Genomic DNA, 16,455 nt, shown 5'->3' with positions numbered 1-16,455 from the left:
TTATGTGCCTCTAGGGCTTAAACTCTGGACTTCGTACACACTTGGCAAGTACTTGAACGCTGGCTACTTCTCCAGCCCTTTATCTATAACTTGACTGATGGAACTACATTTCTTCTCAGGCTCTGGAGTCCAAACTAGCATCATGCAGGAATTTCGTGTATGATCAGTCCCCAAGCCGGACATGTGGGCCAGCCTCAGGGCGAGGAACCAAAAACAGAGATGGTGGTGACAGAAGACCAAGCAGTGCCAGTGTGGGAGATAAAGGGTCAGTACCTTTGATAATCTCTGTCAGGAGGTCCCAGGCTGCTCCAGATCAGACGCTAGCCTCAGTGTGACCTAGCTCTCATTTTAAGGCTGTAGGATTATTTCAGCAAACCCTAAGCTCTATTTCCTTGTCATAAGCCTCTGTAACCCTGGCTGGCCTTTAATAAGCCCCTCGCTTGAGGCCAAAGTAGATATCTGAATTTGGGCAAGTAGACAAGGAGAGGGCAGTGTTTGCAATGTGATTCTGCACTGTGAGGAAGTCCCATCACATCCTTGTTTGGGAATTTCACTTCCCCCAGCATGTTTTGTGAGTTGGGGTAAACTATGTACTTGCGTATGTGGAGTCCCAAGGTCAACTTTAAGGGAAACTCTTTGGGTGCTGTCCTCCTTGAGTTTTGAGAAAGAGTCTTACTGGCATGGAACTCACCAAGTTCCATGGTCACTAAGCCCCAGGGACCCACCTGCCTCTGCCTTCTCAAGAGCTGAGATCAAAAGCATAAGCCATCATGTCTGGCTTTTTACATGGGCATTGGGAGTCAAACTCAGGTCGTGGTGCTGCAAGGCAAGCACTTTTGCTAACTGAGCCATCTCCTCGTCCTTAGTTTAAATCTATAGAACCTTCAAGAAACTAAAGGGGCTAAATCAGTCCAGCCAGACCAGATTCCGGAAAACAGCCATGGGAATGGGGAAGGAGACCTGACCACCAACACTTCTTTTATTTTCTTAAGGGAAGCCTGAAGCTGCCTGTAGATCTGCCTGTTAGGTCACTGAACAAAGCCTGCATTGCTGGGCACCAGGCCATGACAGGTGTGAGGCAGACAAAGGAGGGAAAAGGATTGATCCATGGTGCACACTTAGCTTCTGGACCTTTAAACAGAGATTTTAAAATGTGTTTATTTATTTTTGAGACCAGGCCTCACTGTGTAGCCCTGGCTGGCCAGGGACTTGAAAAGCCTAGAGCACTGCCTTCTTTGTCCCTTGTGTGCTGGGATTAAAGGCATACATACGACCATGCTCAGTCAAAATTTTATTTAAAATTAAAATTTATTATATTTATTGTATGTATATGTTTGTGCACAAGTGTTTTTTCCATAGTGCATGTGTGAAGGTCAGAGGACAACTTGCAAAAGTCAGTTCTTTCTTTCTACTATGTGGGTGTTAGGATTGCTAGGCTAAGCAACAAGCATCTTACCTGTTGAGTTGTCTCTTCAGCCTTAATTAAAAATTAAGGAGCTGGGAATGTTGCTCAGTAGACACAAGTCCCTAAGTTCAACTCTAAGCACTTCCCAACTCAAATGAAGTAACCAAAAAGTAAATACTTTTGTAGGGTCTACTGAGATTGGGAGCTTTTTGTATAGCCTTGGGAATCAGGGAACCAGATAGCTAGTATTGTTTTCTTCGTTTCACAAGAGAGAAAATTGAGACCCTGTGAGACATGTTCCCGCTCTTGACATTCACTCTTAGAATTCTGGGGGCCCTGTGCTAGCCACTGGGATACCGCTGTTTCATCTGTTATGTATGGTTTGCTCTGTCTGAAGGTCAGGAAAACGCTTGGAGTTTGGGAAGCCAGCCTCACAGTTTTCATCACCAGCGCTGCCATCCACCCAAGGTGTGGTCAAGCTTTTGCTTTAGGACCAGTGGGAACTTCACCCTCACCTGTCTTCCTCACTTTATATTCAGCTTTTAGTTGTTTTCAGTTTGGGAAATAAGAGCCAGCATCACCAGCATTCACTTTGCTATGCAGCCTAAGCTGACTAAGGACTTGGCATCATTCTATTATATGGCCCAGTGTGTGTCCTAGAAATGAGTTGCCCCCGAAACAGTTCTAAGGTATGGATGCAGTTGGCTACCTAAAGTTTTAATGGCATCCAGAAGTGTTTTGGCTGAAGCTGTCTTCTGGAACATTCTCCCAGTGCTTTTATAGTGTGGTTAAATTGTATCTAGGACTGGGAGATTACAGAGGCAAAAACATGGCCTTTGACACGTTTTCTTTTTTTTTTGTTTGTTTGGGTTTCTTGAGACAGTATTTCTGTATAGCCCTGGATGCCCCAGAACTCTCTATGTAGACTAGACTGGCCTTAAACTGAGAGATCTCTGCCTCTGCTTCCCATGTACTAGGATCAAAGGCATGGGCCACCACTGCCCAGCCCTTTGTTTTTTTTTTTAATCTGCCTCTCATGAGGTATGTCTGCCTCTTAGTGACCTGAGACTATCCTCTGTAGATAAACCCTGACTCCTGTCCCGAGTCCCTGCACTGATGTTGGGGTGACATCTGCATTAGAACGGTGGACAACTCAGAGTTGGACTGGCCTTTCTTAATGCTATCCCTAAGAACAGGACTTCATTCAAACACTGGAGAATAACCAGGTGACTAAAGCATGAGATTGAGATCACTGGCCAACACTCCCTTGGGATGTGGAGAAATTAGCACAGGATCTGCAGCAACAGACTTGGCTCCGGTCTCTGGGTTGAAGTACTGCCCCACGCTGTGGTCCACAATGAGAAGAGCACAATAATTTCCAGAGCTTAGCACCCTTCACTTTGTTACTAACATATTTTCAGTAGATGGGGCGGAACTGACCTCGAGTTAGACCCAGCATTTTTCAAGTGCTGCTGACATTCACAAGGTGGTTTTAAGCTGTATGGCTACTTGTTCCCCTCAGGCATAATAACCTGGGAAAAGATGGACCTTACTTTTTATAAAAAATAAAATAAAATAAAAAGAAATGCCTGCTCTGCTGGTGTGTGTCTGTCCTTTCGTGTCTGTGCACGTGGCTGTGAAGTTTGTTTTTTTGTTTATCTGAGTAATAAAATAATGGGGTGGGGATATTTTGTGTGTGGTATATGTAGTTGTTTGTGTGGATTTAGAGGCACTTGTGTATGTGTGTATATGTATGGGGATCAGAAATAACATCTGATGTCTTCCTCAATTGTATATGTGGTGTATGTAGATGTGTAGGTGAATAGGAGGGCACATATGTACACAGAGGCTTATGTTTAATGTCTTTCTTAGTGCTTTCCACCTTAGTTTTGAGGTAGGGTCTCTTACCAAACCTAAGTTCTCTTACCAAGCCTAAGTTCAGTTAGGCTGGCCAACAAGCTCCAAGAATGTTCCTTTTCTCTGGCCCCCAGGGTATAGTTACAGAAGGTGCCATCATGTCCAGCTTTTATGTGGGTCCTGTGGATCTGAACTCAAGACCTCATATTTGCAAAGCAAGTTCCTTGCATGCTGAATCTGTTTTTGTAAATTTTCTATTGAAGTCATCTTTTCAGCAGTGATGTGGGGGAAATGTTTTGTATGAAATTCCAGCTATATCAGTATCTGGTGGAAGGATTAGCTTTTTCAGTATCTGAGTATTTCCTAGCTCACCTTTTTTTTTTTTAACCTGTTGAGTTGAACTTTGGAAGTTTGTGTTGACTAGAACTTTTTCTTAAATGGTTTTTGGGAATAGGGTGAGATAGCCTTGGACTTACGGTCATTCTTGCCTCAGCCTTCCAAGCACAAGGATTATAAACATGGGCTACCATGCCTTCGTGTTTGGCTGGTTTGTTTTTAATGGTTTTGCATGTTTTGTTTGAAGATGAGTGTGTTATAGACGCAGATGTGGTCTACTAGTCTGAAAATTTTATTTTTAAGTCCATTATTTGTGTGTGAGAGAGTATATGTCATAGCACTCATGTGGTAATCAGAGTACAGCTACCTTTATCTGAGTTCCAGCATTCAAACTTGGGTCATCAGGCGCTATCAGGTGGTGAGCACCAGCCCTAAATATTATATGTCTGGCTTTTATAGAGGTGTTCTGCTAGATCGCCTTTCCAGGCAAAAGTACTGTATTGTCACTTAAACAGATCAAAGAAACTTTGTACTGAAAACATTGGTTAAGTGAAAGGCGTGGGTCTAGGACTGTGTGTTTGGGATGCTGGAATATTTGTGCAGCTTTGAGGCAAGACTCAAGTCTATTTTTATTTTATATGCATTGGTGTTTTGCTTGCATGTATGTCTATGTGATGAGTCCCCTGGAACTGGGGTTACAGGTGGCCATGTAAGTGATGGCAATTGAACCCTGGTTCTCTGGAAGAACAGCCAGTACTCTTAACCACTGAGCTGTCTCCAGCCCCAGGAAGTAATTTTAAACACAGAATTCATTTGCGTTTCATGTATGCCATCTACGTGTAGTTTGAAAGTAATTCTTATTTGAGATGGGGTATATTTGTTTATTTATTTAGGACAGTGGCTCATTATATAGGCCATACCATCCCAGAACTGGTGTAGCCTAGGCTGGCCTCAAGTTTTCTATCTTTCTACCTCTATATCCCAAGTGTTGGGAGTTTAGACATCCAGCCATGTGCCTGATGACTGAAGGAATTTTATACAGTAATTTTAGTGTACTGAGTTTTGGTTATGACCTATTACATTTGAAGTTTTCCAGTGGTGGAGGAAAAGGGTCTTCAAAAGTGTTGGGACATTGGGGTTTTCAGACTAGATACTCAACCAGTATAGACACAGGTTTGATTGTAAATGCTCTCCTTGGTTGTGTTTAAGGTGGATTTAGTACCTCAGCCACACAGCCTGGAACACAGCCTTCCAGCTGTTCATGTCCAAATTAAAGTCCATGACTTGGGCATGCTGCATCGCTCCATGGTTGTTTCCCTAATTTATGAACTAACTCTTTAAGTTCATAAGGTCAGGGCTGGAGAAATGGCTCAGAGGTTAAGAAAACTGGCTGTTGTTCTTCCAAAGGTCCTGAGTTCAATTCCCAGCAACCATGCGGTGGCTCATAACCATCTATAATGAGATCTGCTGTCCTCTTACGGCCCACAGGCACAAATGCAGGCAGAATACTATATACTGTATAAATAAAATCTTTTTTTAGAAAAGATTTATTTTATTTATTTATTACATATACACCAGAAGAGGGCACCAGATCTCACTATATATGGTTGTGAGCCACGATGTGGTTGCTGGGAATTGAACTCAGGACCTCTGGAACAGCAGCCAGTGCTCTTAACCTCTGAGCCATCTCTCCAGCCCTAAATAAAATCTTAAAAAAAAAAAAAAAGTTCACAGTGTCCCTGGAAGGATTAAATAAAAATGCCCTGCCCTGTTCCTTTGCAAAAAGACAACAGCTTGACACAAGAGCCAACTCCATTCTCGTGACTTAGAACCTTTTATTGGTGAAAGTGTCCGTAGGTACAAGCTGGGTGCAAATAAGACAGTGTGAGCTCTCTGCTCTCAGCCCTTGGAGCAGTGTTTCCTTCTAAATCATGTGACTAAAAAGGTCACTTGGTCTTGGTGAACTGTGTATCTGAAATGTGGCAGGCAGAAAGGAAAGGAAATTTTCAAACAAAGGCTTTTCTCCCAAACTGGAAGGGCTGGCAGGTCAGGGCATGACTTGGGAATGGGCTGGGGGCAGTTGCACCCATTTAGGTAACTTTCTCATTTCATGTAAACAAAGTTGCTGGTGACTGGCTGTTTTCTTAGAACCTGTTTGTAAAGTCCCATGTACAGCACATTTAAAAACCTGGATTCACACCCTTTGTGCAGAGCTGTGGGTTTAAAAAGGCATGGTTTTAGATTTTCAAAGTGGACTTCAAAAGCAGAGTGGGAAAGGGCAAGTTACTCAGAGGACACTCCTTAATTGAAGGGTGACATAGCACCCTCTGCTGGTGTGGAACCTGCTCTGAGATTCCCCAAGGTGGAGAGAAGGCTTGAGTGTGTATTTTTCTCACCACGGTCACATGATGGTTCATGGTGAGGGGTGGGGTAATGTTTGCGACTTGAGAACAAATGAGACAAATGCTAAGCAGTCTGCTGGGTTCTGCTGGGTTGTTTTCCCTGCCATGGTGTACAATTCTGAATTTAGTCACTGGCTTTGGTTCCATTGAAGTCTGAGTCCCGAGCGTCCATTTCCTCTTCAGAACCATCTGTGTTTTCAATAACTCTACGGCCTCCAGCCCTTCTGGAAGGAACAAACGAGGCCTCGTTTCCTCTCCTGTGGGTTTTAAACAGAAAATACACGTCTTTAGTAAGGAAATCTTCCAGTCAATTTGAAGAGGTTTTTATCAAGGGCTGAGGCCAAACATACACACTCGACATGAATGAGTCACAAAATAAATTTAGGGTGAGTCCCAGCCAGTCTTAAAAATCTGCGTGGTTCCATTTATTCAGTTGTCATGGGGTTATTGGCTTTAAAATATGTCTGGGTTAGTCATGTAATGATACTTAGGATTCTGGTCTGCCAGAGCCTTGGGTTAGGAAGAGAAAAGGGACAAGGCAGGTGAAGGGAGCACACACAGATTTGTATTTTCTGTTTAAAACCTATAGGAGAGGAAACGAGGCCTCGTTTGTTCCTTTGTGAGAGAAAGTGCTGTTTTATCTATAGATCTTCATCTGTGGGAATAAAAAAGGCATGGTTTTAGATTTTCAAAGTGGACTTCAAAAGCAGAGTGGGAGAGGGCAAGTTACTCAGAGGACACTCTTAGTTGAAGGGTGACATAGCACCCTCTACTGGTGTAGAACCTGCTCTGAGATTCCCCAAGGTGGAGAGAAGGCTTGAGTGTGTATTTTTCTCACCATAACACAAAGTGGATAACACATGCATAACACAAAGTGGATGCTCAATAAATATTTGAAAATTTGTTAATTCAAGGTGCATTTTTGTTCTAGTGGGCAGAGCAGCTCTGACCCTCCACTGCTCCTGTCTTCAGCCTCTGCATGTCCCATCCTGGCTATCCAAGTCTACCTGATTTTACAGGAAGGGCCAGGTATGTAGAGTGAAGCTTTGGGTGAGAGGGGAAAATAGGCAGAAAGGGGGAAAGATCAGTTTAGTTGCAGCTAGCTTTTGCTATTTCACAGGAAGTTTTGTGGATTTTCAATGACCCAACATGTGATCTTGTAGAGTCAGCACAGTCCTATTTGAATTTGAAGACAGATGCTAACCCATTTCTAGTACAGTTAAGAAAGCCAACATTGGGTAACAAAAGTAATTTGCTAGCCATATGGAGGCTGGAGGGAGAAGCCATGAGGGTATGCTCGCCCACTGACCCATTCTTTAGCCCAAAGTAACAGCTCAGACAGAGGCACAGGCAGGCCCAAAGATTTATGATCAGTAGGTAGAGGAATTCCTGGTATAAGCATTTTGGGGTTTCCCAAGATATAACAATCAGGAATAAATACTTAAAATTGTAGCCACTTCCAAATTAAGACACCAGGCCAGCCTCAGAGGGCCATTTCAGAAGGGCTTCTTTCCTGTTAGAGGGTGAAGGGGCCTTGAGTACAGTATAAAGAGGTGCCCCTCTTCACAGGGCTACACTTTGGCTTCTGAACCAATAGGTAGTGTCCTGGGGCTGGAAATTGTCAAAGTGTACATCAAAGTTCTAGATACTTTTTGCCTTTGGAACAGTCTATATTTGCTGACTAGAAAGATTTGTCCTTGAACTCAGAAACAAGTCATGCCCTATTCATCAAAAGAGTCCACAAGGGAATTGTTCGAGCTCAGGACACTATTAGAGGAAGCAGTTCTAAATCCTAGAAAAAAAGGTTGATACCAACTCTCTGATACAGGAAATAAGGGGACTCTGCCAACAATTTTTTTTTTTTTTTTTTTTTTTTTCCGAAACCTCCAGGGTCTCATCCTGGAGAACTGTGGGTCTTTGCAAACAGGCACTGTGAGAAGACCAGACCTCCATAGGAATGCAGGAAACTCTGCTATTTAGCCAGACTTTGTTTCCTATTGACTAGAGGCTCCTCTGCTCCCCCTAAAATCCTTGGGGATGATGCTCTTTGCAAGACCTCAATTAGCTTTAACTATTTGGCAGCAAGAGCAAAGTTGAAGTTCTAAAAAAGCAGAGGCCCCTTCTTGACAAGGGCTGCATATGCTTTGGGTTCATTCACCTGTCCTTGGACATGTATAAGCCTCTGATGCCTCCCCAAAAGGGTCGTACAGGTGGTGTCCAATTCCCACCCTCATGCACTGAAAATACAGTAAGCAGTGAGACCAAGTTCAGGCCATCTGAAACCCTGGCATCTGCTGTGGCAGGGAGTGCTCATGTCCTATGGACAGGACAAGCTTAACTATGAGTATATGAGTTTCTGCACTGTGGTCACTGGCCCTGTGTTTATTTTATTCTGGACTTGTGACCAAGCCCAGCCAGATAGACACCATTTCCATTTTTGAGGGGTGTGTGCAAAGAGGAAGATGTCATCTGTTCAGTGAAGTATCTCAACCTGTACAAGGATAGTGGCACTGCTGAGCATCCTGGCAGGGTAAGCATGGCCTCAGCATGCAGGTAAGGGCCAGCAAAGGCCAGCGCTGTAGCTCAGTTGGTCTTTACCATGCATGAAGCGCTGGGTTCCATCCTCAGCATTACATAAAAGTATAGCATATAGCAGTACATGACTGTACATGCAGCACTTGGGAGGTAGAAATAGGAAGATTTGTAGCTCAAGGTTACCCTTGTGTTCAAGGCCAGCCTGAGCTACATGCCTGTCTCAAAACAACCAAACTAAAACAAACCATGCAGAATTTTAAAGTCTCATGGAGATGTGATCAAAGTCTTTTGCTAGAAGACAAAAGCCATAGGGAAGAACTATGACTCAAGAGATGAGGTCTACTTCTTAAAATCACAGTTCTGAACTAATCCAAGCCTTTAGATTTAGGGGATCTCGTAGAAATTTGCAAGGACTTGGAAAAGGGAGGACACAGGGAAGGGGTGCTGGACACAGAGGGATGGGGACAAGGAAGGGGTGCTGGGCACAGAGGGATGGGGACAAGGAAGGGGTGCTGGGCACAGAGGGATGGGGACAAGGAAGGGGTGCTGGGAACAATAATAAGGGACAGTGTGACACACAAGCTGTAAAGCTGGAGGCATGAGATACCTGGTGGCTCACTGCGAAGTTTCCTGTGGGGGGGGCCCTCTGAAACAGAGAGAGTCCCCAGAGGTTACCATCTGCATTCGGGAAGGAGCCAGTTAAGTATTTTAAAGGCACTAGCTTCAATCAAGTAATAAAAAGTACTTCTTAGTCAACATGAACCAGAGAGCCTGGAGAAGCTGGCACTTTAAATAAAGACAGGCATCATTTAAACTTCTGTCCTCCTGTGTCACTTGAGACCCACCTGGAAATTCCAGCATTGTATAAAGAAAAAGAAATCTGAAGAAAACCAGTCTGAAAGATTAGCATTGGACCAGAATGTGTGTGTGCTGTGTGGATGTCATCTTCATGAACATTGCCTACCTTCTATTTTTCAGAGTCTCAATGACCTAGAATTCTCCAGTTGGGCTATGCTAGCTGGCCAGAAAGTCCCAGGAATCCCTCCTGACTCTGCCTCCCCAGCATTGGAGGTGTAAGAATGTGCCACCATGGCCAGCTTGTTTATGGGATTGAACTTGAAACTACTCAAAAAACTACCAAGTGAGCCACTGCCTCAGCTCTGGTCTCTATTTGTGGTGTCTCTAGCTGAGCAACATGGCAAATGATCCAGGCATGTAGAAGGCCATTTACCTGGCTGGTCAAGAACACTGACACTTGTTCAGTGTTTTCTTGTCTGCTGGTGGGGTTTACCAACCTCCCGCACTCTACAGTTGTGAGTTCATGGTTCTGTGTACTTAGAGATTGTGGTATGCACTGGCATGACAAAATGATTTGGTTCTATCTTGGCCTGTGCCACCTCAAGGCAAGTAAGTGGAGCAGAACCCACAGAGATAGTCAACATGACTTTGAACAACCATTAAGCCTAAGAGAGAAGAGAGACATCAGATAGCTGAGGTGACTGTCCTCCAGCCGTGCCACTTGCCCAGTCCACACCAGAGCACATTTTTTAGGTTATTGTGGAAACAGTTTCTGTGCACTGAGCTCCCAGCACTGATGCATCTCTTACATCCCTAGTAAGACTGGAGAAGTTGGGAAGGCTGGGTTCTAGCCTGTCAAGTAGGAACCATAACATTCTCATCTTGAGGGACTGGAGGCTCCTTTCAAGACAGATCACTGGAAGAAGTAGAAAGATGAAAAAGGAACCAAGATGGAAATTGAGTAGTTCAATGCATGGTGGGTTTGTGATAGAGAGAGATGGGCAGTCAGGTGTGTGGGTTTTGTAAGGCCCAGGGAAGACAGTATATCCAACAAGAGGCCTTGTGGTGGTCACTCTGCTAAGTGCAATTTGCAGCCCATACTATGGCCTAAAGAGGGTGACTGGTACTACCCGCACATTGTGTGTGGAAAGGGGTGGCAAAAAAGCAAGTCTAGCATTTTTCACTCAATGGAATAAACTGAAGGAGAATAAGATAGCACACAGGCACATGCTGGAGATGCAAAGCAGATGAGGGCCGAGTTTAAGAAAGCCTTGGCTCTGCCACATAGTTCAGCACATGTCAGGGCAGCTGTAGGGAAAAGCAGGTGTGTATTTCATGATCACTTCTGCTCTCTAGTTAAAACAGAAGCAAGGGAACTAGTGGGAAGTTAGATAGAAAATGAGAAGTCCATTTGTTGGGGAGACTTAAGTGGTTATCAGATGGCACCCTCAGAATAGAAGCATCAGCTGGGAGTATCATCTGGTTTATTTGTGTCTTGGTTATGCACAAAGTATTAAGTTAGGGCTGGGCTGGGTACCAGCCAGATGAAGTCAGCAAAGCAAGAGAAGGCTATGGAGTGCTGAGGGATTATAAAGAGGGCAAATGAAAGTTGACCATGGAAAGGAAGCTGGAGCCAGTGGGGAAGAAAAAAATGGAGAGAGCAAAGACCTTAGAGCTAGACAGGTAGCTACCACTGGCAGGATTCCCAATGCAGCTTGAGTCTAGAGTCTCTCATCACATCTCGAGCAAGGGATAGAAAGCAAGGCTCATCAAAGTTGGAAGGGTACAGAAAGGGAGGCAGCCCTGAACTGAGGACCAAACCCAGTTCCCACGATAGGTGGGCAGGGCATCTTCATGAGGGGCCACCTGACAACTTTTCTGGAGACATTTGTAGTTGTCACAGTGTCACAGTGCTGAGTAGATGGGCCTGCTAAACACCCTACATGCACAGCACATCCCTATTCTACCAGACAAAGCAGTGTGCTGAGGTTGAGAACCTGAGGCAGAAGGCTCAGAAAAGAGGATAAGAAGTAGTTGTAGTTGTAATGATGGATGGGCTTTAAGAGATGGAATCTTCCTCTACCTCCTTCATATAGGAGGGGATGGGACATGTGGGTTAAAGGATAGGAGTTTCTGAGAGGTCATGCCCTGCTCAGCTCTATGCCTGCTCCAGTGTTGGGCTAATGAAAATGAATCACAAAGGTGGGAGGGAGTTGAGGGTGTTGTAGGGTTCAGGGATGCAGGCGGGCTGATGCATGGGTGCAAGGCAGGCACTCCAGGCTGGTGAGGCCCATTCACTTCCCATGGCTCCTCACCTGAGCTTGCTCTTGAGGGCATTCACCTCGCGGCCCATGGCCTCATTGCTCTCAGTGGCCTCATCAAGCTCCCTCTGCAGCTTCCTGCGGTTGGCATTGATGCGCTGAGACTCCTCCTCTGCCTCTTCCAGCTGCCTCTTGAGCTGCTTGACTTTGGTATTTCCTTTCTCTGCCTGCCAAGGAAAGGACAGTGGGTCAGCAAAGGTCAGTGTGTGGGCCCCAAAACACTGGGTGAGGCCAGGACAATCACAAGGAGGCACCAGCTGTGTCTACCTGCTCCTTGTACTGCTCTGCCATCTTGCGCTCATCCTCCACCTGCAGCAGGACCTCCTTCAGCTTCTTGTCCTTTTGCTTCAGCGACTTGGTGGCTGCCTGTTTCTCTCTGACATGGAGAGGAAAGGAAGGTAATTTCACATTGAGATGGTGTCCTTGTAGTTGTCATGGTCACCAAGACATGGCATCCCAGCTTCCTTGAGCCCTAAATCAAGAGTCACCCCAAGGATCAGTCAGATGTAGAGTAAAAAAAGGTGAGGTATCAAGGCATGCTGCAGCATAAATGACCTCTTATAAAGGAATGAGCCAGCCACAAAAGTCTCCATTGATGTGAGATTCCCCCACAGGCAAATGTTTGATACCCAGCAGGACAGGCTGTTTAGCATAGTTGTGGAAACTTTGTCATATGGCCTAGCTAGCAGGATGGGTCAATGGAGGAGGGACTTAAAGGTGGTCTTTGCCTCTGGTGCAGCCCCAACTCTGATGCTTGATTCACCAAGATATGAGAAGCAGTAGCCACAGGTAAGCTAACCCCAAACCAAGCTGCTCCATCATGCTTTTCCCATGTGATAGACTGGGAACTGCAGCCAAAACAAATCCTTCCTGTCTGAAGTTGCCTCTGTCAGGTAATTTGTCACAGCAATAAGAAAAGTTACCAATACATTCAGCATGAGCCACTCCTTAGAGACAAAGTAGATGGCTGAAGTTGATGGTGGGGAAGGAAGTCAAAAGTTTTTGTTTGTTTGTTCTTTGTTTTGTTTTCTTTTTTTCTTTTTTTCTTTTTTTGAGGTGATACAAATGTTCTAAAATTGTGATTCTTCTACACATCTGCAGGTAAACTAAAAACCACAGAAGTGTATGAATCATCTGGAAAGCTGGTATAAGTAGCACAGAACATTAGGTTGCAGGGATTGGAGAGATGGCTCAGAGGTTTAGAGCACTGTTGTTCTTCCTGAGTTCAATTCTCAGCAACCACATGGTGGCTCACAACCATCTATAATGAGATCTGGTGCCCTCTTCTGCCTTGCAAGCATACAAGCAGGCAGAATACTGTATAAATAATAAATAAGGCTTTAAAAAAACAAATAAACAAAAAACACATTAGGTTGCAAAGATTCTGTGACCCGTGATTAAGCAGGGATGTCTTCCTGTTTCTGTGGGCTGATGGCAGGACCTTTCATGTACCTGGTGGTAGGCAGAGGTTAGGAAAAACGTGGTGGGTTCCCATGAAAGCCGGCTCATGTCCAGAGGACCATCACCATTCTAACAGCAACTAACATTCTGAGGGTTTGCTCTCAGCCAGAGGCAGGCCCAGTACTTTGTGTCTCTACTCTGTCCTTAGCACAGTGTGGCCACAGTAACACACACCTCATTGTCATATTCCAGAAATGGGTAATGAAATGGGATCTTAGGGTAAGTTACATCCCAAGTTCTCTCTTCTGGTCTCTAGAAAGCTGGGGCTGGAGCTCCAATGCCCCCATACCTGGCCTCCTGTTCAACTTGCTCTTCCAGCTGTGCAATCTTAGCCTCTAGAGCCGCAACAGTGGACTTGAGCTTGGCTTTGACAGCACCCTCTACCTCCTGCAACTTGCTGCGGAGTTCCTTGTTCTGACGTTCCAGCTGTTGCCGTGCACTCTCATTCTTCTGAGCTGCACTGCGCTCTGTGGCCAGCTCATTGCTCAGTTGCTCAGCCTGAAGAGGAATGGCCATGAGGCAGAAGGAATGGAGCTGGGGTGGGTATCAGTACCACCATGGGTCCTTAAGGCACCTGCTTCCTCTCTCTCCATCCAGTCCATTCTTTTATACCCCAAGAATCAGCTCAGAAGCCGGGGTCACCTGGACTGAGCCAGGGACCTTCTGTTCTGTTCTACCCAAGCTCCCTAGTCCAGACCCTAGGCAAAGATGGCAAAGAGCACTGAGGGAAAACACCAGAACCATTCACCATGGCCATGTGGTGAAGTGAGCCAGATGATGCTGGCTACAGAAGACCCTGAAAGTCCATTCAAAGTTTTCTGAAGACAGCAGGCAGATATGGACATGGCACTGGTGGACAAGGAGGAAGAAGGGCCCTGTGCCTTAGTTCCAGGCCTCGTCTCTCCTCTTTCCCTGAAGCTGACATAAAGCAGACCTGTGGTGCATGCTACTTAACCAGTGCTGGGCTGCATGTAGACCCTGCTTCAGGAAACCCAAGGCACTCTGCTCCTCCAGTGTGGGGAATATGGCCAAATGGTCTTGCCTCACTGTAGCCCTTAGGTGGTCTGATATTTTGAGTCCAGAGGCTGAGTGCCTGAATACCTTGAGTGCCCAATATAGGTGCCCTGTGTAGGGTAGAAACAACCACCCAGAACTAAAACCAAGCAGGGGCAGATTGCTTCCTGAACCCTCTTTGTTAACTTAAATGGCTCAAGGAGTTATTCTCTCCCTTTTTACTCACCCAAACCTCAGTATCTCCTACCTGCAGGGTGGCCTTGCGGACCCTGTCGCTCATGGCCTCCATGTTGCCCTGCTCTTCCTCCAGCTCCTCCTCCAGCTGGGCAATCCTTGCCTCCAGGCGACGCTTCTCATCCTGCAGTGTATTCCTAAAAGGAATGCAACTGCCTTGGGGACCCATGGGCCTTACCCAGTTTTAGGATAGTCTCCCTGGAAAGGTACTGTCTCAGGTGGCCCTCATTCTCTAACTGGGGAAACAAGCTCAGGGGAGACTAGAATCACCCAAGATCACCTTGTATCATGGTTTGAAAAGGAAATGTCCCTCACAAGCTCATGTACCAGGGACTTGGTTACCTATTAGTACGTTCTAATAAGTGACTAGATCCTGAGGCTCTGGCTTAATAACTGGATTCCTTGGTGGATTCAGAACATAATGGAATTGCTGGTGGTAAAAAGCAGCAGGAAATGGATGCTTGTTGGAAGAAGCAGGTTACAGGAGGGAGGGGGGCATGTATCCTTGGGGACTCCACTTCCTTCTTGAATTCACACTACTTCCTATCTACCATGAGGTGAACAGCATCTTCACCATGCTCCTGTCACCATTGAAGCTCTGTACTAGCCTGAGTCCAGGATCAGCTGAGCCAAAGACCTTGGGGTGTAGCCTATGAAACCATGAGCCAAAATAAGCCCTTTTTCCTTTAAAGAGTTCTTGAGTTTTTGAGGTACAGCAGAGCAAAATTAGATGCATCCTGCTAGACAGCAGTGAGCTGAAACTCACACACAGAGCAGCATTAGCAAAGCCAGAATGGGGTGGGAACAATGTCCTCTTTCTTTGTCCCTGCTACTACCCACTCTGAATTAATAGAATGCCACATTTCCAAATCAGTAGATGTGAAGACCTTGAGGCAAATCTTTTCCCCAGCCCAAGTCTGTCCTGTCAGGGGTCAGGTAAGCACTGGGTTTGCTGTCATTTTAGTGTGAGTTCCAGGGCACACGGGAAGCTGGTTGTTCTCTCACCCCAAGTACAACTGCCTCCCCTGCAGCCTTACCTTCCTGACAAGCTGCTGGCCAGCTCCTCAGCCAGCTCCTCCTTCTCCAGGTCAGCTTGCTTGCGAGCTCTCTCAGCTGCTGCCAGGTCCTGGAGCAGGAGAGAGTGAGAACTCTAGCTACCCAGCTCCTGTCACCTGTCCTGCACAGTTGAAGTGCAGTTCCCCTTCTGAGCTCCAGGAAGCTCTCTTTGCTCTTTGTGGGAGGGAGGTCCACTCATTCAGAAAGAAGCTGACGGAGGGTGGGAAATCCAGGTACCTAGACCTAGGGGAGCAGGGTGTGCTCCATCACAGCACTGGGAGTGGCTGCTGCTAGCAGGGTAAGCCTCTACCTCCTGAAGTTGCATGAGGTCTGCCTCCAGGCTCTTGGCTTTCTTCTCATTCTCTTTTGAGGTGGCAAAGATCTCATCTCTGGAGGCTCGGGCATCATCCAGCTCTCTCTGGAAGTCCTTCATCTGAGCCTGTGTGAGTTAACAGAGCAAGCAAGATCTACTTTACTCACCTGGTTCTGCATAGGGAGACTTACCTCTGCATGCCAACCCCTTGGAATTTCCAATTTATCTTGGTGAATTCCTGGTGCTTGGCTGGGCTCCAGGCCTCCAGTGAACTGAGGGGAGTAGATAAGAGCCTAGTAATAGCCTCACTCAGAAAATCACCACTTGTGGCTAAGTAGTGGCACAGAGTCATCCTGTACCTCTCATAGAGGCTGGCTGCTTCCTGAAATCACACTGATGTACCTGGCCTGGGGAGCTGCATTCCCTCTTCCCTGAAAACATCATCACTCACCTGCAGTTTTCGAAGCTGCTTGATGGCTTCCTCCCTCCCTTTGATGGCTGAGTCAGCCTGGAGCTCCAGGTCTTTCAGGTCTCCTTCCAGCTTCTTTTTGGCTGCTGCTGCCAAAGCCCTCTGCTTCCGTTCATCTTCCAGTTCTGTCTCATACTCATGCAGCTGAGCCAGAAAGAGATGTACAGGCTACAGGGATGCCCTTCAGAGCCTCCACTCACTTGGAGCTTCCTGAGCTCCCAGGGACTCAGCACAACCCAATGTGTGTTGCTGGG

At 46.0% G+C, this 16,455-nt stretch overlaps 2 protein-coding genes across 7 annotated transcripts in view; one reads left to right on the top strand and one right to left on the bottom strand.

Moving 5' to 3' along the window:
• The window catches only part of Nde1 (nudE neurodevelopment protein 1), a 30,136-nt gene extending 27,148 nt beyond the window's left edge, over positions 1-2,988 (top strand). The window contains exons 8-10 of one of the 3 annotated variants that reach the window (XM_055597689.1): positions 120-265; positions 1,803-1,873; positions 2,487-2,988. In XM_055597689.1, coding sequence (XP_055453664.1) covers positions 120-265; positions 1,803-1,873; positions 2,487-2,497 — 228 coding nt within the window. In that variant the 3' untranslated portion in view covers positions 2,498-2,988. Of the gene's footprint in view, positions 1-119; positions 266-1,802 lie in introns of all 3 variants that reach the window. The other 2 variants (XM_055597690.1, XM_055597688.1) reach the window with 2 other exon arrangements.
• A 3,050-nt stretch (positions 2,989-6,038) lies between these two features.
• The window catches only part of Myh11 (myosin heavy chain 11), a 101,223-nt gene continuing 90,806 nt past the window's right edge, over positions 6,039-16,455 (bottom strand). For 2 of the 4 annotated variants that reach the window (XM_055597686.1, XM_055597687.1), the window contains 9 exons: positions 16,184-16,345; positions 15,730-15,858; positions 15,401-15,489; positions 14,377-14,500; positions 13,405-13,613; positions 11,922-12,030; positions 11,649-11,821; positions 9,143-9,181; positions 6,182-6,257 (listed from right to left, as the gene is read on the bottom strand). In XM_055597686.1, the coding sequence (XP_055453661.1) occupies positions 9,151-9,181; positions 11,649-11,821; positions 11,922-12,030; positions 13,405-13,613; positions 14,377-14,500; positions 15,401-15,489; positions 15,730-15,858; positions 16,184-16,345 (1,026 nt within the window). In that variant the 3' untranslated portion in view covers positions 6,182-6,257; positions 9,143-9,150. Of the gene's footprint in view, positions 6,258-9,142; positions 9,182-11,648; positions 11,822-11,921; positions 12,031-13,404; positions 13,614-14,376; positions 14,501-15,400; positions 15,490-15,729; positions 15,859-16,183; positions 16,346-16,455 lie in introns of all 4 variants that reach the window. The other 2 variants (XM_055597684.1, XM_055597685.1) reach the window with 1 other exon arrangement.

This window comes from Psammomys obesus, unplaced genomic scaffold, assembly GCF_907164565.1.
Source record: "Psammomys obesus unplaced genomic scaffold, mPsaObe1.curated_primary_1811, whole genome shotgun sequence".
Lineage (NCBI taxonomy): Eukaryota > Metazoa > Chordata > Mammalia > Rodentia > Muridae > Psammomys > Psammomys obesus.
This window is presented reverse-complemented; position numbering and strand designations above follow the sequence as displayed.